This window comes from Lethenteron reissneri, chromosome 9 (assembly GCF_015708825.2).
Source record: "Lethenteron reissneri isolate LAM-NWPU_2019-01 chromosome 9, ASM1570882v1, whole genome shotgun sequence".
In the NCBI taxonomy this organism is placed as follows: domain Eukaryota; kingdom Metazoa; phylum Chordata; class Hyperoartia; order Petromyzontiformes; family Petromyzontidae; genus Lethenteron; species Lethenteron reissneri.
The window spans coordinates 9,810,793-9,830,325 of NC_083787.1; the positions used below are offsets into that span (position 1 = coordinate 9,810,793).

General features: G+C 41.5%; 1 protein-coding gene across 1 annotated transcript in view; it reads right to left on the bottom strand.

The window, feature by feature from the left end:
* Positions 1 to 19,533, bottom strand: part of LOC133339999 (low-density lipoprotein receptor-related protein-like) — a 77,257-nt gene that overhangs the window by 17,767 nt on the left and 39,957 nt on the right. Inside the window, exons 3-15 of the mRNA XM_061548098.1 lie at positions 9,720 to 9,796; positions 5,647 to 5,715; positions 4,771 to 4,992; positions 4,547 to 4,666; positions 4,151 to 4,372; positions 3,921 to 4,040; positions 3,499 to 3,720; positions 3,275 to 3,394; positions 2,879 to 3,100; positions 2,649 to 2,768; positions 2,227 to 2,448; positions 2,003 to 2,122; positions 1,606 to 1,827 (exon numbers count right to left, since the gene is read on the bottom strand). Coding sequence (XP_061404082.1) covers positions 1,606 to 1,827; positions 2,003 to 2,122; positions 2,227 to 2,448; positions 2,649 to 2,768; positions 2,879 to 3,100; positions 3,275 to 3,394; positions 3,499 to 3,720; positions 3,921 to 4,040; positions 4,151 to 4,372; positions 4,547 to 4,666; positions 4,771 to 4,992; positions 5,647 to 5,715; positions 9,720 to 9,777 — 2,059 coding nt within the window. The 5' untranslated portion in view covers positions 9,778 to 9,796. The remainder of the gene's footprint in view (positions 1 to 1,605; positions 1,828 to 2,002; positions 2,123 to 2,226; positions 2,449 to 2,648; positions 2,769 to 2,878; positions 3,101 to 3,274; positions 3,395 to 3,498; positions 3,721 to 3,920; positions 4,041 to 4,150; positions 4,373 to 4,546; positions 4,667 to 4,770; positions 4,993 to 5,646; positions 5,716 to 9,719; positions 9,797 to 19,533) is intronic.

Genomic DNA, 19,533 nt, shown 5'->3' on the forward strand with positions numbered 1-19,533 from the left:
CCTCGGCGGGCTGGGAAATCTAGGCGAGCCTGAGGGCTCTGCACGAGACTACGCCTCACCACGGCACTGTCTGCTTACTACTTTGTGCTATACATTCCATATATACTGCTATACAGTTAGCATGTACTACTATAGTGCTAGCAGGTACCACCACAGTCACTATACACTGCTGTCATCATAGCAGATACCACCACTGTTGCTTGCCCCGCTCTAATCATAGCAGCTTACACCACAGTATGCATGCACTGCTGTAGGGAAAGAAGGTACCACCACCACAGTATGCACTGCTGTAGTGATAGTGCATACCGTCGATGTGTGTGTGTGTGCGTAAGTCCATGTGTGTGTTAGTCAATGTGTGTGCGTGATGTGCGTGTGTAGACAACTACTTTTTTTTATTCAGTTACTTCTTTTCACAATAATAATGCCTGCGTGTAAGTCCATGTGTGCGTGTGGGTCGATGTGCATATCTGCGGCGATGTGTGTGTAAGTCGATGTGTCCGTATGTGTGTGAGTCGATATGTCTGTGTGTTTGTGTCAGTCGATGTGCGTGTGTATTAGTCGCTGTGTGTGCATTGCTCCATGTGAGTCAGTGTAAGTCCATTTCTTTCTGTGTTTTGGTCCACGTGTGCAGTGTGAGTCCATGTGTGCGTGTCTGTACGTACATGTGTGTATGTGTGTGTAAGTCCATGTGTGTGTCAGTCCATGTGTGTGTGCCTCTATGTGCGTGTGTGAGTACATGTATATTCGTGTGGGAGTCTATGTGTGTCAGTCCATGTGTGTAAAGCAATGTGTGTATGTGTGTGAGAGTCCATGTGTGTGCGCGTCGATATGTGTGCGTAAGTTCATATGTGTGTGTGTCAGTCTATGTATGTGTGTGTGAGTCGATATGTCTGTAAGTCGATGTGTGTGCGTGGGTCCATGTATGTGTATAAGTCCCTATGTGTGTGTCTTAGTCGATATGTGTCTTTGTAAGTCCATATGTGTGTGTCTTAGTCGATATGTGTGTCTTTGTAAGTCCATGTGTGTTTGTGTAGGTCAATGTGTGTGTGAGTCTATGTACCATCGGACACTCCATGCGACGCTCACAACAACGAGCGGAGCGCCGGGTGGATAATGTACAGCAAGTTGGCACAGTAGGGGGCACAGGTGCTGCATCAGCCAGTCGTCTCAATCAGTCGACCTGTGCCATCTGGCTCTGCCCCGTGACCTCCTGCCAGCGGGCAGGCGTTCGACACTTCACGTGGCCTCAAGGTGCACATAGCCTGCCACAAGCGTTGTGGTTACGTCACCGCCATTTAGTGGTGAATGGCGGTTGTTGTTGAGTCTATGTATGTGTGAGTCGATATATATAAGTCTACGTGTGTGTGAGTCCATTTGTGTGTGTAACTACATATCTGTGTGTCTAAAGTCGATGTCTGTGTGTGTGAGTCCATATGTGCGTGTGCGTGTAAGTCGATGTGTTTCTATGTGTGTGGGTAGATGTCTGTGTGTAAGTCCATGTGTGTGTCTGCCTTTTTCGCCTGGGCAACGCCGGGTACTTACCGCTATTCATCAATATATGACATTCAAAACGCTAAAGTATAGTTTACATGATGATTAACTCACTGCAGTTGCTTTCATCTGAATAGTCTCCACAGTCGTTGACTCCATCACACACGAACACTATTCCAAGGCAGGTTCCATTGCCACAACGGATTTGGTCTGAGCGGCATTGGCAGTTTGGAGTCTCATCACTCTGGTCTGCACAGTCGGGCTCCCCATCACAGTAAAGACGTCCAGGGATGCAATGCTTTTTATCGGCACAGCGGAACTCACTGCTGGAACACTCTGGTAGGATATACATTATAAAAAAGATGAAGTGAGATCAAGTTGTATACTTTCACATCATGGATTGATGTTCAATTTTATGCTGAACTGATTCCACGTTGCATAGAGGAAAAAAAAACTATTTGAAAGTTATTCGTAAGCAGGTAATTGATTTCATGTTTTTTGTTAAACAAACCTTTCTCACAGTCACTTTCATCAGATCCATCGCTACAGTCAGTTTCTCCATCGCAGACGTAGAGCGGGTCCAAACATTCGGTGTTGCTGTCATTGCATTTGTACTGATTCGGTGTGCAAGCTGAAAAAACAATTGTCAATTAATATCCTTCTATAAATGATACAGATTTTACATTGAGATATGGCATTCGTAATTTAAAGTATACATCCCATGTTTTAACTCACTGCAGTTGTCTTCGTCTGAATAGTCTCCACAGTCGTTGACTCCATCACACACAAACACTATTCCAAGGCAGGTTCCATTGCCACAACGGATTTGGTCTGAGCGGCATTGGCAGTTTGGAGTCTCATCACTCTGGTCTGCACAGTCGGGCTCCCCATCACAGTAAAGACGTCCAGGGATGCAGTGCTTCTTATCGGCACATCGGAACTCACTTTCTGAACATTCTGGTATGACATAGATAAACAATGTGTTTTGGGTAAAGATTACACTTTGACATCTATTTAATGGTTCAAAATGTGTTCTCACACCATTTCCAGTTACATCGTGGTATGCAAATTTCCCAAATACGTAGATATAACACAACCATCTGCGAGTTATCCTTGGGCAGGTAGTTAATTTTATGATCGTATATTTTTAAACAAACCTCTTTCACAGTCACTTTCATCAGATCCATCGCTGCAGTCAGTTTCTCCATCACAAACGTAGAGCCAGTCCAGACATTCGATGTTGCTGTTATTGCATTTGTATTTGCTTTGAGTGCAAGCTGAAAAAAATACATAAAATAATGACTTCGTAGGAATGATACAAATTTTCTATTCATAAATATAGAACATTCAAAATGCGAAAGTATAGTTTTCATTATGATTTACTCACTGCAGTTGCTTTCATCTGAATAGTCTCCACAGTCGTTGACTCCATCACACACGAACGCTATTCCAAGGCAGGTTCCATTATCACAACGCATTTGGTCTGAGCGGCATTGGCAGTTTGGAGTCTCATCGCTCTGGTCTGCACAGTCGGGCTCCCCATCACAGTAAAGACGTCCAGGGATGCAATGCTTCTTATCGGCACAGCGGAACTCACTGCTGGAACACTCTGGTAGGATATACATTATAAAAAAGATGAAGTGAGATCAAGTTGTATACTTTCACATCATGGATTGATGTTCAATTTTATGCTGAACTGATTCCACGTTGCATAGAGGAAAAAAAACTATTTGAAAGTTATTCGTAAGCAGGTAATTGATTTCATATTTTTTGTTAAACAAACCTTTCTCACAGTCACTTTCATCAGATCCATCGCTACAGTCAGTTTCTCCATCGCAGACGTAGAGCGGGTCCAAACATTCGGTGTTGCTGTCATTGCATTTGTACTGATTCGGTGTGCAAGCTGAAAAAACAATTGTCAATTAATATCCTTCTATAAATGATACAGATTTTACATTGAGATATGGCATTCGTAATTTAAAGTATACATCCCATGTTTTAACTCACTGCAGTTGTCTTCGTCTGAATAGTCTCCACAGTCGTTGACTCCATCACACACAAACACTATTCCAAGGCAGGTTCCATTGCCACAACGGATTTGGTCTGAGCGGCATTGGCAGTTTGGAGTCTCATCACTCTGGTCTGCACAGTCGGGCTCCCCATCACAGTAAAGACGTCCAGGGATGCAGTGCTTCTTATCGGCACATCGGAACTCACTTTCTGAACATTCTGGTATGACATAGATAAACAATGTGTTTTGGGTAAAGATTACACTTTGACATCTATTTAATGGTTCAAAATGTGTTCTCACACCATTTCCAGTTACATCGTGGTATGCAAATTTCCCAAATACGTAGATATAACACAACCATCTGCGAGTTATCCTTGGGCAGGTAGTTAATTTTATGATCGTATATTTTTAAACAAACCTCTTTCACAGTCACTTTCATCAGATCCATCGCTGCAGTCAGTTTCTCCATCACAAACGTAGAGCCAGTCCAGACATTCGATGTTGCTGTTATTGCATTTGTATTTGCTTTGAGTGCAAGCTGAAAAAAATACATAAAATAATGACTTCGTAGGAATGATACAAATTTTCTATTCATAAATATAGAACATTCAAAATGCGAAAGTATAGTTTTCATTATGATTTACTCACTGCAGTTGCTTTCATCTGAATAGTCTCCACAGTCGTTGACTCCATCACACACGAACGCTATTCCAAGGCAGGTTCCATTATCACAACGCATTTGGTCTGAGCGGCATTGGCAGTTTGGAGTCTCATCGCTCTGGTCTGCACAGTCGGGCTCCCCATCACAGTAAAGACGTCCAGGGATGCAATGCTTCTTATCGGCACAGCGGAACTCACTGCTGGAACACTCTGGTAGGATATACATTATAAAAAAGATGAAGTGAGATCAAGTTGTATACTTTCACATCATGGATTGATGTTCAATTTTATGCTGAACTGATTCCACGTTGCATAGAGGAAAAAAAACTATTTGAAAGTTATTCGTAAGCAGGTAATTGATTTCATATTTTTTGTTAAACAAACCTTTCTCACAGTCACTTTCATCAGATCCATCGCTACAGTCAGTTTCTCCATCGCAGACGTAGAGCGGGTCCAAACATTCGGTGTTGCTGTTATTGCATTTGTACTGATTCGGTGTGCAAGCTGAAAAAACAATTGTCAATTAATATCCTTCTATAAATGATACAGATTTTACATTGAGATATGGCATTCGTAATTTAAAGTATACATCCCATGTTTTAACTCACTGCAGTTGTTTTCGTCTGAATAGTCTCCACAGTCGTTGACTCCATCACACACGAACACTATCCCAAGGCAGGTTCCATTGCTACAACGGATTTGGTCTGAGCGGCATTGGCAGTTTGCAGTCTCATCGCTCTGGTCTGTACAGTCGGGCTCCCCATCACAGTAAAGACGTCCAGGGATGCAGTCCTTATTATCAGCACATTGGAATTCACTTCCTACACACACTAATAAAACACAATAAATTATGTCATTATTTTACAAAGTGAAAAAGATTAGGTGAAATATTCTTTGGGTCTTTCGGTAAAGTCACGTAGACAGGTTCAAAGAAAATAACAAAAAATAACAAAAAAGTACGTTTCGATCGCAACACAAGCATTCGTCATCAGGAAGACAGGGTTCGCCCATTTCAAACCTTTATAAACAGTTTACCTTTAGAAGCTAACCCATTTCAAACATTTATACCTTTAGAAGCTAACCCCCTCTTCCTGATGACGAATGTTTGGGTTGCGATCGAAACGTCGTAGTTTTTTGTTATTTTTTGTTTTCTTTGAACTCATCTATGTGACTTCACCAAAAGACCCAAAGAATATGAATTCCTGCAGTCACGAAAGCTTTAAGTTAAGAATTAAGTGAAATGTTATACATATGGAATCTTCTTTTATGCTTGATTCATCATATTTCGTTGATCAAGTTACCTGTAGTCCACTTCTCCATTACAAACATAAAGTTCATCCAAACAACTCCCATATATTCACATCCTTTTAGTTTTTGATCCTTTTAGTATTACATTAGGCATGTTGAAAGATGAAAAAAAACAGGCTTTCATCCTTCCTGGCAAAATTTATCTGGTAGAAAGTTTGAAGCACTGCGTGTCTTACCAATAGTCAACGGTGTTGTCTGTAGTGTCACTGGCAGCTGTGTTGGCAATGGTGTTGGGGTTGTCTGTCCTGTTAAACAAGAGCAGGTGATCGTTAATGCATATTCAGCTACTGTAACTATGTTCCATGTCCCACCATTTCGAAACATGTTATTGGCTGCAGTCATTTAAACAGTTGAACAGGACTGCAGTTAAGTGTGAGTGTCGGTCTGGGTTTTCACTTCTGGATGGCGAGACATTCCAAAAAGGCCCGAACCAAATTTCCTATAAAACGAGTTCACTAGCTCAGACAGACAGCCACTGATGCACAGGAGATTTAATCCAGTCGTGGCTTGTCTTCTAGAAAACTGTTCTCACCCTCAACTCATAATTTACGATAATGTAATTCTGTCTAAATAAAACACAGAAACAGTTATACAAGTATTGGGTGACTGTCTTGGACAGTGGACCTGTGAAGATCACTAGTTTCCAGGGCACGGATCAAGCGAATTGGGAATCTGAGTGAAAAAAAGGGTTTGCAAATAAGACATCGAAGTTCGTAATGGTTTCCAAGGTTCAGACGGCAACTAGAAGCACATGTCAAAAAGGCACGATCAAAGTTAACAGAAGTCAAAAGTACTTAGGGTTACGGTATAACAAGATCAAATGCAGTGCTAGGATTTTACAACGTGGAGCAAAACCCTGGCTAGCTGAACTCCAGCTCGCCGGATTTTGTATATAGCCACACCGAACCAGATAATACAAGAAAAGTATTAAAACATTTTAATGGTATTCAAAATATGTAAATACATTATAATGTCCATACTAAATACTGTGGAATTCTATGTAATGTTATAATATGAATACACTATAATGCGTGATCTTACCTATAAACGTAATTTTTTGTCTGTCTGTGTACGAAACTTGCAAAGGATATGGCTCGCAAACCATGGGGTTTACGATTTTAAAAAGTACCCAGGTACCACGCCATAACCCCAGTGGTGAGCCAGCGCTATTCCATTTTCGCATCCGTCAACTTAAAAATAGTTAAAATTTACAATTTAGTTACATTTATTATTTCATTACGCCGCTCAGCGCGCGCCAAAGCACGTATTTGCGCATGCGTGACAAAGCCGTGGTTGCCCCTAGCAACGCACACTCGCGCGAATTGTGGAGTTGTGGAAAAATTCTCATTGGCGTCAAAAATGCAATAAAAATACACAAAACGCTGAGGTAAACTATTCACAGTGTGATGTCCTCAATGTGTGCAGTTGCTACTATAGGCGGTACATGTTACTACTGTAGGCCGTAGATACTACTGCAGAGCGGGGGGGGGGGGGGGGAATCGTGGGTGGGGAGGTAGCAGCCGAGGCCCAGCCTGCCAAGGTGCCACCTCGGCTGGCTGGGCAATCTAGGCGAGGCCGGGGGCTCTGCACGGGACTAGGCCTCATCAATACACTCTGTGAAGTTTGTACTATTATAGATTTTGACTTAAAACTTTCGTGACTGCAGGAAATCATATTCTTTGGTTCGTTCGGTAAAGTCACGTAGATGGAAAAATTATAATACAAATAAAGTTAATAAAAATCATAAAAATGAAATAACAATATTAAATAAAACCACTAATGTAGACTGTTGCCTGGTTTGGAGCTTTCGTGACTGCAGGAATTACTCTTTGGTTCGCGCAGAGAAGAACGGAATGGTTAATATACAAGAAGGAGCGTGGAGCTGTTCAGTCGACACAGATATAAATAAAGACACAAGTCAACGTCCGTCGTCGAAGTGTTTTATTACACTACTATAGAGTCGCTAGATTCTACTCACTATTGTATGTAGGGTGTGTAGGTATATATGCCTATGGAGTGGTAAAAATATTTTTTTAGGGGGGGGGAGGTCGACAATTTTAGGAAACCTTTGAGATCAACTATTTACCCGCCACTTTCTATTACTTTTGGATTCAGGACTTCTTCAAGCCTCTTAAAATGTTGTTGATGGACAAATATACAAACGGAACGCTGGGCTTTCACAATAGCTTAGTACTTGTGTATGGATATGTTATGTTTTTAAGATAAGTTTTAAATATATATTTTTCTCCCGGGCAACGCCGGGTACTTCCCGCTAGTATTATATAAAGTGTACAAGATATGCAGTTAAAGTGTATCGAGCCTTTTGCCCGTCCAAGGACGGGTGTATTGCAGTGAATCATTGCATCCATTCGTGTGCAATTTGTAAGTTCGCGGTGACACAGACTTATTTCATTTAAAGGTTATAATCCCTTGTTCATCATGACGTCCTTTATACTTCTATGTCTCGATAGCGTTACGTAGATCGCGTGACGTGAGGGTTCTGCCCCCCATGTGGAGTGACATCACCCGCTATTTTGTATTAATGGAGGGGGAGCGTCCATTTGGAGGACGTCACCTGTTCATGATTATTAATGAGGCTGTTCGATTTGCAGTGACGTCACTTGCTCATGATTATTAATGAGGGGGTTCATACTCTTAGTTCTTTCGGTAAAGTCACGTAGGTAAAAAATGAAATCAAAATTAATAAAAAACAAAAAACAATAAAATCACGACGTTTCGGAGGCAACACAAGCTTCCGTCTTCAGGTGAAACTGTCACAGCAAAATATCTGATTTCATTTTTTACCTACGTGACTTTACCGAAAGAACTAAGAGTATGAATCCTTGCAGTCACGAAAGCTTCAAATCTAGAATGAGGGGCTTCTCCATGCGGAGTAACGTCACCCGCTCATGATTATTAATGAGGGGCGGGTCCATGTGGAGGTCGTAACCTGTTCATTATTTTTGATTTGAAGCTTTCGTGACTGCAGGAATCCATACTCTTTGGTTCTTTCGGTAAAGTCACGTAGGTATAAAATAAAATAAATCACGACGTTCCGAGCGCAACACAAGCGTCCGTCATCAGGTGGGAAAGCATGGTCTGCTGCTAAGGCAGACTGTTTTAAAAAAATTGTCAAATGTACAGTGCTTATTTACATGATTAAACAGTCTGGATACTGCCGTGGTGTAATGGCACACTGGACTTGCATACCAGCCAGAGGTTATCAGTTCAATCTTCCGATACGGAATTTCAAGCAATGGGCAAAGTTCTTAAATCACCTTTGCCTGTCCACCCAGCAGTTTACTTGGCTACATCTGAGTCGATCGGGCAGATTGCGTGTGGATGGGAAACGTGGGTAATCCTCTTCCAAAAGGTTTAGTTAGCACGGAAGAGTAGGCTCTCTAGTGCTACTGCAAGTGGTGGCCCTTCCATCAGGAGTAAATGTAGGTTTCATTGTTCATGCTTCCAGATACAATGTCAAGTACACCAAAACCTCGCCCATTGCGGGTTTTCCAATCGCGGATTTGACCATTCGTGCCAAATCTATTGAGGTATAGTTCGCCAATCGCGTCCCTGTGGCTCGACCATTCGTAGGATGACTGCGAGATTTCTGTACAGCATGCATCGTAAAGGTACTATAGCTTTACACTACTCGCGATGATGCTGCTACAGAAGAATACACGTGCCGTCTTGTCTCCATCTTATCTCCTACGCAGCCCATCGTGGGTCCCAGGTCACAAGTTGTTGCCAGCCCAGTGAGGAGGCGATTTTTCTGACTTACATGAAAAAAATACACTTCCCGTTTCATGTTTGGGTTAATCTAGGGCAACATGAAACAAAAGGAGGGGATGTCGTATAACGCAGCGTGAGCCAAAGCTTATATTTTGCCTTTGAGTTTGCGGAGCGTGGATTTGCCAATTGCGGCTATTTTCAAGAACGTAACCCCCGCGATGGATTTTCCCCCTAACAAAACTTTAATGATAGTGTTTAATTGCCAATCGTGTTCAAACAATTATACAGATATGGATGGGCATTGGTATTAGTAAGCTTCTTGGTACGTCTGATATGGTAGATGATTTCAAGTGTCATTCACTTTTGTAAAAACATACACAAGGCATCTCCTGGAATGGACAGAGTCCACTTCAAACGTACAGTATTTGCATCAACAACACACATTTTTGACAATTACTGCTTGATCAAAGATTTACGTTGTATCAAATTCCCCATGGAGAAAACATTCAGGGCTCACCGTGGACACTCAGTACAGCTGCCAGAACGGTTATTATATGTAAAAAATTCCACACCATGTTTCCACTGGTATCTCAACTGTGACACAGGCAGGGAGAAAGACGAAACGAAACACATGACATTTTTACATGCGCACAATACATCTGTCAAACATTCTCAGTTATACATTTATGCACGTCAAAATACCGGAGGAAACGCAATCACCCCAATATTGTGAATTCACTTCACTTGCAGCGTACCTGACAAACGTGAAAGCTCCCTGATTTTTTCAGCAGAACGGCAAAAACCCCTACGTAGTAAGAAGTGGTGGGGCACGTTACACAATGTGTACACACACGGACAGAGAGAACGCAACACACCAGTGCAGCAATTCAGACAAACGTACACATTTTAAAGTCTTACCGGCGTCTGAGTTGTACACGTCTTTCCCGACCACACTTATCTACTCTTGTGGAGCAACTTAATTGTCATACATCATCCAGTAGCGGACAGATTAGGCAGGCCTGACGATGATGGTGGCAATAACACCTTCAAGCAGTGCCACTGACGATGTTGAAATGGTTTGTTCGCTGTGTATGGAATTGAATTGAGGAAGTTCAAACAACGTCATACCCAAAAAACCGGTTTTGACCACGTCAATATTTCTTACAGTAAAATGTCAGTGGTTGTATAGCTCTATCCCAATTTTTTAACAGGAAACGCAATTAAATATTTAAGAGATGGCAACCCCGCCTTCGTTCCTGGAGTACATTTGCCCACTTGGGTCCATAACTAAGTTGACAAAAGCAAAATCACGATTATGAATTAAAGCGATGCAGTTGTAAAGAATTCACTTGTTCCACCCCAAAGTAAATAGTGTAAAAACAATTAGTCGGCGTATTTCGCAGAGCATAGGCGTGCTGCTCGCCAGCATTCTATTATAAAAGTGCGGCGTTCCATGGGTGTCAACTAAATGATGAGCCTTTCAGAAGGCCTGAATCAAAAAGTTATAGAAAGTTGACCCCCACCCAAAAATATATTTATTTTGTAGGCATATGTGCCTACACACCATACATATGTAGTGACATCGCGGGTGTCACTGTGTAATGCCCGCTCTTGAGAGGCACGGCGTGCGATGTATTGACATCGCGTGCACCACGTGTATGTGGGTTCAGTACCGGCCATAGAGGGAATCGGTGAGCCCTGACTGGCAGTGCTGCGTGGCACCACGATCTGCGTGCAGTGCCGACCCCTACAGGATCGGGTGTGAGAGTGTTGGCCATGGGAATAGGGTTACTAAGGGCCATGGCACTCTGGTTGATACCAAAGGACACGGGGCTAGGAGTGGTCACGTGTCAGGGCCGAGATCCTGCTCAAGGATTCTCGAAGGTGGTCGTGGCTCAGGGCGGGTCCAGCCGTTGTTATCCTGAAGATCTACGTTCTCTGTCCGAGAAGAATCACCAACACGTGGACCTGGACCCAAGCTGGGGTCATGTCTGTTGTAGCTACTCCGAGTGTAATTAGTGTAGTTAGCCTGTGGGTCCACCACCATAGGTTGTTATCTGGTGAAAGGGCTGTTACCCTTTTGTGTTGGTATCAATAAATGTGTTGCCTCCAAAGAGTACTTCTGCGACTCGGTTGAACTCACTGCACATATGTAAGGACAGTGCGTGGCCGACGCTTGGGGGGATGGTCGTGGTGACAGGGGAAGAGTCACATGAGGTGACTGTTCGGAGCAACCGAACATACATTACAGTCAGTAGTAATCCGCACCCATGGAGGGAGGAGAAGAGGGCATCAGTGGAGGCGACGGACGAAGTGCTGAGACGCCCTCCACAGGAGTTAGATTAAGGCGACCCTAGTTTTGTTAAATTTTGAAGGCTGCATGGCCGCATTGCGGCCATGTCAGTGAAGAAATTACATTTAGGAACCTGAATGTAAAAATAATGACTTGAGTGTTATTTTGACTTAAAACTTTCATGACTGCAGAAATTCATATTCTTTGGTTCTTTTGGTAAAGTCACGTAAATAGAAAAATAAAAATAATAATAAAAATAAATGTAATTAAAACCACTAATGTTGACTGTAGCCTGGTTCTTAATCGGAGTGTACTGGCAGTCTATAATGTAGACTGTAGCCTGATAATTAAGTTTTGTAAGTGTACTGGCAGTCTATAATGTAGACTGTAGCAATTGTTATTAAGCTGGGTGAGTGTACTGGCAGTCTATGATGTAGACTGTAGCCTGGTTCTTAACCTTGGTGAGTGTACTGGGAGTCGATAATGTAGACTGTAGCCTGGTATTTTTAAGCTTGGTGAGCGTATTGGCAGTCTATAATGTAGACTGTAGCAGTAATTATTAAACTGAGTGAATGTACTGGCAGTCTATAATGTAGACTGTAGCCTGGTTCTTAACCTGAGTGAGCGTACTGGCAGTCTATAATGTAGACTTATTTTTGGTTCTTTCGGTAATACAAATACATATTCTTGGGTCTTTCGGTAAAGTTACGTAGATAGGTTCAAAGAAAATAACAAAAAATAAGAGAAAACTAGACATTTCTAACGCAACACAAGCGGCCGTCTTCAGGAAAAGGGGGTTAGCTTCCAAGGCAAGTTGTTTATAAGGGTTTGAAATGGACGTAGCTCAAATGTCAGCAGCCAATGCAAATGTGAGTGGTGAGCAGCCAATCCGACGGTGGTTGGTTTTCCACCAATCAAAGGGCTGCCAGATGAAAATTTGCATATTAAAGAGAGATTAGCATGTTAATGGCAGGTAGCAGAGTCACAATCAAGGGGTCGGCACGCGAAGTGATTGTGAAAGCGCAAGTTTGAAATGGGCGTAAAGCACAACTAACATCGGAAGGTGGTAGGATGGGAAAATCATGGCCAATTCTGACTTAAACTGGTTGATATCATCCTTCCAATGATTGTTCAGTTTGTACCCATCTTCTCTGTTGAAATTGTGTCTGTGTCTATATATATGGATGGCTTCATGAACGAATTTGTTGATAGCCAGTGGGCTTGCAAAGTACCTTCGTCTTAGATAAATAAATTTCGTGTGAGCCCACTGCATTAAAACAGTGATCAGCCACGGCCGAGGTATTGGTCCTACCGTGTTTCAGATCTGCCTTATGTTCACGAACACGGTCCGAGACATGTCACTTAGTTTCCCCAATGTTACTACTGCGACAGACACATCCTTCACAGATGGGATCAGATCACGAATTGTATGTACTGTGTTAAATCGAACCTGGATCTTGTGTTTGTTCATGATTTTGGAAATATTTTAGTGCCCCTGCTATGCATGGCAAGGTGATGGTTTTGATTGGGTCCTCAGATAGTTATTTCCCAACGGTTGGGGTGATAGCTTTACGGATTGTGTAGTCTAAATATCCATTCATCTTGAGAGATTGGTGTACGTATTCCAGTTTACTGGCTAGGTGATGACGGTCAGAAATACATCGAGCTCCATGGTGTAGAGTTTTTATGAGGGAATTCTTCTGGGATGGATGGTGGTGGGAGTCAGGTTTTCAGTAGGCATCCGTATGGGTGGCTTTCCTGTAGACAGAGTGTCCCATTGAGCCATCTGGTCTCTTTTCGATTTAAACATCCAAGAATGGTAACTTGCAATCCTTTTCCACCTCCATGGTGAATTTGATGGCTGGGTGTATGTAATTGATATGGTTGAGGAATTGGTTCAGAGCTGGTCGGTCATGTGGCCAGATGACGAACGTGTCATCTACGTACCTCTTTCACAAGGACAAACGTAGAGTGGATGCCTGGATGGCATCTGTATCACATTTTTCCATGAAAACATTGGCTACAACTGGAGCACCTTCAACTTGTTTGTAGAATGTTCCATTCCAGGTGAAGTAAGTGTTGGTGAGACAGTGTCTCGCCAGGGCCGGTACATCAGCATTCAGTCCTTGTTGGACCAAATCTTCAATGATTGCAATGGTGTCAAGCACAGGAACTTTGATAAACAAAGAGACTACATCGAAACTAACCAGTAAATCACCTGGAGATAGTGAGATGTCCTTAATTAACGATACCAAGTGAGCTGAGTTGAGTACAGCTGAGATGGTCTTACCAGTGAATGGTTGTAAGGTCTCAGAAATCGGGCCAGTTTGTAGGTGGGTTAGTCAATGTTGGAGACGATAGGACGAAGGGGTGCCCCTTCTTTATAGATTTTTGGCAAGCCATACAATCTGCGTGGTCTAGCAGCAGAGGGTTTTAAAGAAAACCGCTTGGTTGGTTCGATCAAAGATGTCGAATCAGTGATGATATTGTTGGTTTTCATAACGAAGCGGTTGGTGGGATCTCTTTTAATTTTGGTATAGCTACTATCATTAAGTAGGTCCTGAATTTTGTTATTGTATCTGGGTTTGCCCATAATAACTGTGGCGTTGCCCTTGTCGGCTGAGAGGATGACAATGGCATCTCTTTTTTAATTGAAAAAGCTCAAAGCGCTCATCTTTACTGATGTTGCTAATAGGTGTCTTAGCGTTTTTGAGGATTGTAGCAATTTCAGATCTTGCTACATCTGCAGTAATGTGTCACAAACCCTTAAGGGCTACGTCGACCTGGGCAATGATATCATCAACTGGGATGTGTTTAGGGGTTACTGCGAAATTCAATCCTTTTGGCTAGAACCGAGTTTAGGCTGTCTGAAATTGGGCTCTTACTGTGATTGATAACAATCTTGTCAACGTCTAACTTTTTGACGTGTGGATCTGGCTTCTTCTTGGAAAGAAGGTTGAACTGGGAAATCAGGTTATCTTTGCATTTAGCTGACATTGAGGAGGCTGAAGAGGGTGTCATGTTATCTACATGTTCCCAATCAGATGTAGACATTTTTTTCGTCAATGTTAAGTGTTATTTCATGAGAGTCTTGTCTAAATTGTCTAGTTCAAATCGGAGCAATCTTATTCTCTCTGAGATCAGGGCGAGGCCAGCCCTGAATAAGATCCGTTTAGCATTGGGAGAATTGACAGCTGGCAGTGTAAAGGCGATCGGTATTACCGTAGTGTCACGGCATCTCTTCAGAAATGTGAGCGACTCCATCAGATTAGCCTTCTTGTCTCGAAGTTTGTTACAAAAATCTCATAGTTGTTTGGAAACCCTCCCCATAGAGGCGATTAAATCTTGACTTAAAGCTTTTGTGACTGCAGGAATTCACATTCTTGGGTCTTTCGGTAAAGTCACGTACATAGGTTCAAAGAAAATAACAAAAAATAACAAACAACTAGACATTTAGATCGCAACACAAGCGGTCATCTTCAGGAAAAGGGGGTTAGCTTCCGAGGCGTGACTTTACCGTAAGAACCAACGAATTTGAGTGTTATTTCTTTATAAAGGGAGTTTTATCTGGATTATTGTTTCTTCTCACATACCAACACTCCCAATGGCAATTTTCCAATATCCCAATGGAGTATGCCCTGAAAATGGTGTAAGGTTGTTACAGGGAAGTTCTTAATGTTTTGGCTTTTGCAATGTGGGCTTCCGTCAAAAGTTTTTGTTCACAAAAGCTTTCTATGGTTTGTGCGACAACTGTCATAATTGCTCCATTGTGGAGACGGTACAATGCGTCACGTGCAGAGGGCATTTTACCGATTATGAGGCCAACAATTGGGTGGCCCCTGCTAACATGGCATTGAGAAATCATATATTCTCTTAAAGCCAAAATATACGTATACATTTGTTATGAATGGACAATTTAAGTTGGAAGCTTGTGCTTGTATTCCAAAAAAACACTTGGGTCTCAAAGTTATTTCCTATTAATTGTCAAACATGTTTTGATACGTAAAACACTATTCAGGATCTAAACAAATACAACTTTCGTTAGTGCCTTGATAAAACATTCAAAAGTAACTGACATTTTATTTCACGATTTTACGTACTGTATTAGGTTGTAAGACATTAACTTTTTAAAAGAACGCCATTTCACAATAGGTTGACGTCATTTAAAAAACCCCTCTAAGTTTGCATCACAAATCAAATCTGTCTAAAAGCAAAGTAACTTGCGTCTCAAACCCTACTATTTAAGTATAAACCGCGGACTTTTATACAAGAAAGCACATGGTCGCGAAAGGAAAATTTCCAAATAACTTGCATTATCGCCTCTGCCGGAAACCTGCAGAACAACTATGTAATTTAATTCTAGATTTGAAGCTTTCGTGACTGCAAGGATTCATACTCTTAGGTTTTTTCGGTAAAGTCACGTAGTAAAAAATAATTAATAAAATATTTGAAGTAATAATATAATTTTAAATGATTTTTTTATTTCTATTAAGACTTCTATTAATTTATTATTTATTTTTAATCACGTAGGTAAAAAAAATAGACGTAATAATAGACGTAATTTTTATTATTTTATTTCTATTATTACTTCAACAATTTAAATATTTATTTTTACTTTTTCCCCTGCGTGACTTTACCGAAAAAAACCTAAGAGTATGTAATTTAACTCTTTCGCGGATTAGGTTTTAAACAATACGAACAAACCAAAAAACTACACATCAATGGGGTTTACAATTATGATATTCAGCTCTTTGTCAATGCAAAGTGTTGTTTTTAGAAGGTTTACCTATAGCAGCGGCGACACGAAAGCTCAACATAAGCGAGGGGATAACGACAAATAAGTCATTAAGGGGCGCAAGAGCGCGGATTCACTCACCGCGTGTCGCCACCTAATGCTTTGAGTGCGCACGTGGCGCTAAGCGCACACCCGATCCGACCGGAAGTTTTACCTCTATTCAGACGCTGTCTTTCTGACAGACCTGTTCTTCACCTGAGGACGGCTGCTTGCGTTGTGGCCGAAACGTCGTGAGAATTATTTTATTATGTTTTATTTTTATTATTTCCATTCTACGTGACTTTACCGAAAGAACAAAGAAGAGGTTTTACCTCTAATTACGATCGCTTGCCAGACCAAAGGTTTTTTGTGTGCCCTCACGAGATGTGGAGTCTGTCAGCACAGGGGTTTTACTGCGAGATGTAAGCAATTGCCAGACCAAAGGTTTTTTTTTTCTTCGTGAATTTAGTTTTTTAAACAGCATAGAGTTTGTTTTACCTTCAGATGTAAACATTTGCCACAGGCGAGGCTTAATCTACAGTATTTAAGAATGGTTGGCCAAATATCTGATGTTATTGTCGAACCTTCGGGAAAATCTTACAATTATCAATGAAATCCGAGTGGAATATTTTAGAACATATTAGCCAATGTTGTGGTGCGTATGTGCATGACCACATTTGCATGCAAATGTGAATAGTTACCAACGCATAGGTTTTACCTCGACTGTATGTGTTAGCAATTGCCAGGCTAAAGTTTGTTTTAAAATCTCCGTTATGTGAATATTTATGGAGTTTTTTGTTTGCATTTTGATCACAAGTATTGTGGTTAATGCAGAAATGATTCCTTGTAAAAGGTTTCAGTTTGGTGTCTTAACAACTTAAAACCTCTTTTGTTGCCAGATAAAAGGGGGAAACCCTAATCTCATTTATGGAGTATATTTTAACAAAACGGAGGTGTTTACCTCCAGATCTAAGAATTTGCCATAGGAGAAGTTTAATATATTGAATTATTGTGAGCCAAGTGTCTGATGTTATTGCCGCATCTCTCAAACACTGTCTTTGTAATGCCCAAAGCTTCATTGTTGTATATTTCTACGTAGATCGTTTTTTATGCCAAAAGATAACATATTACAACTATCAATGAAATGTTAGCGGTAGATTTTGTAACACTCATATAATTTCTGCAGTTACAAAAGCTTCAATTGAAAACAATTGCCAGAGCACCAATGAAACACAATTTACTATACTATGCGGATTCATATAGCCGTCTCAATGTGTCCACAACTTAACTTGTACATAACAACGGGGGCAATTCCAGTGGCGAATTAATGACATTATCAGTGGCGTAGTAACTACACTACCAGTGGCCTAGTAACGACATGGGATGCGGCAATAGATCAAGTGGAGCCCCAATACTTGATTCGTCTTGCACGGTCGCACTTTACGCTATTATACATCGCGGCTGCTCTTGTCTAATCACATCATTACGCTCACGGGCTCGAACATTTAACGCTATAGGGGCGCTTCGCCTTGGCGACATTCAACCACTTACAACCCTGCTTGTCTACCCGGTTGCACACTATGATGACAACGTAGGAAAAAAAAACGTGATGGGTAATTTGCCGAAGCCAAACGTTACTGCTCTACATCAGTTTAAATAAAACGTGGAATGTAAAGGAAAGCTTTTTTTTGTACTAAAATTGTAACCGCGTGCTAAATAAGTTCTTGTTCTTTTACACTGTTACTCTTTGGTTCTTTCGGTAAAGTCACCTAGAAAGAAAATGAATTAAATAATAGCATACGACGTTTCGATTGCAACACAAGCAATCATCATCAGGTACAAATGAAAGAGAAAACAAACCGAGTAAACTTAGAAATATAATGCAATACAACACAGATAGTCGGCTAACATAACAGTCAACACCCTACCTGGTTGATTACGTTCTTCCAAAGATGGCTAAATTTGAGAGAGAGACAAAACACAGACACGGAGACACATAGACAAACACATAAGCAGAGAGAGAGATAACACAGAGACACAGAGAGAGAGAGACACACACATAGGCACACAGAGAAACAACGCCTCTGTGTCGAGGCCTTAAATAGAGAGAGAGGGGGGCAGAGAGAGAGGGGGTGGGAATTAGCATGTCAATGAGATTTGGAGCTTTCGTGACTGCAGGAAAAAATACTACAACACACGGACATAGAGAGAGAGAAAACACACTTAATCAAACAAGCTTAGCAAAATTTGGAAATGTAATGCAATGCAACACAGAGAGTCGGTCAACACACAATTAACGCATAGCCTGGTTGATTACGTTCTTCTTAAGATTGCTAAATTAAAATTTAAGTGTGAAATTTTGAGAGAGAGACAAGACACAGAGACACAAAGACAGACACAAGCAGAGAGAGACAACACAGAGACACAGAAAGAGAGAGAAAACAAACTTAAAACCTCCCCGTAGAGGTGGTTCAAACTTGATCTGGAGCTTTCGTGACTGCAGGAATTACTCTTTGGTTCTTTCGGTAAAGTCACGCAGAAAGAAAATAAATTAAATAATAGCATACGACGTTTCGATTGCAACACAAGCAATCATCATCAGGTACAAATGAAGGAGAAAACAAACCTAATAAACTGAGAAATATAATTCAATACAAGACAGAGAGTCGGCTAACACAACAGTCAACACCCCTCCTGGTTGATTACGTTCTTCCAAAGATTGCCACATTTGAGAGAGAGACAAAACACATACACTATTGTTGAATACAAATCTCATGGTGGTTAAGGGAGGACCCAACTCGTAGCTTTGGTCACCAGGGGGGGCCCAAGGCACCCCGTGCCTGCCACCCACGCTCGTTACGCGATTGGGCACATTAATTTTGATAGCGAGGAGTGGTGCGCTCAGTCAGTCAAAAGGGCCGTCCATAAATGACGTCACGAACCTGGGGGGGGGGGGGGGGGGTTAGACATTTGTGACGATGTGTGACGAGGGGGGGGGGGGTTGAGAAATGTGACGTCACATCAAAATGCGCAACTTTAAATAAATATAGCCACCACGTTCTACTTAATTAAATTTACTTTTTAATAAATGTTTTCTCCTACAACATCAGAGTGCAGCGCCACATTAAGTACGCACTTCAATGACAATAGTTTAAAGCGATTTGAAGCATGTTTTATATTTTTTTTGGCAGGGGCAGAGCTTTGTGACGTCATATTTGAGGGGGGGGGTCTGGCTTTTTGTGACGCTGTGTGACGAAGGGGTGG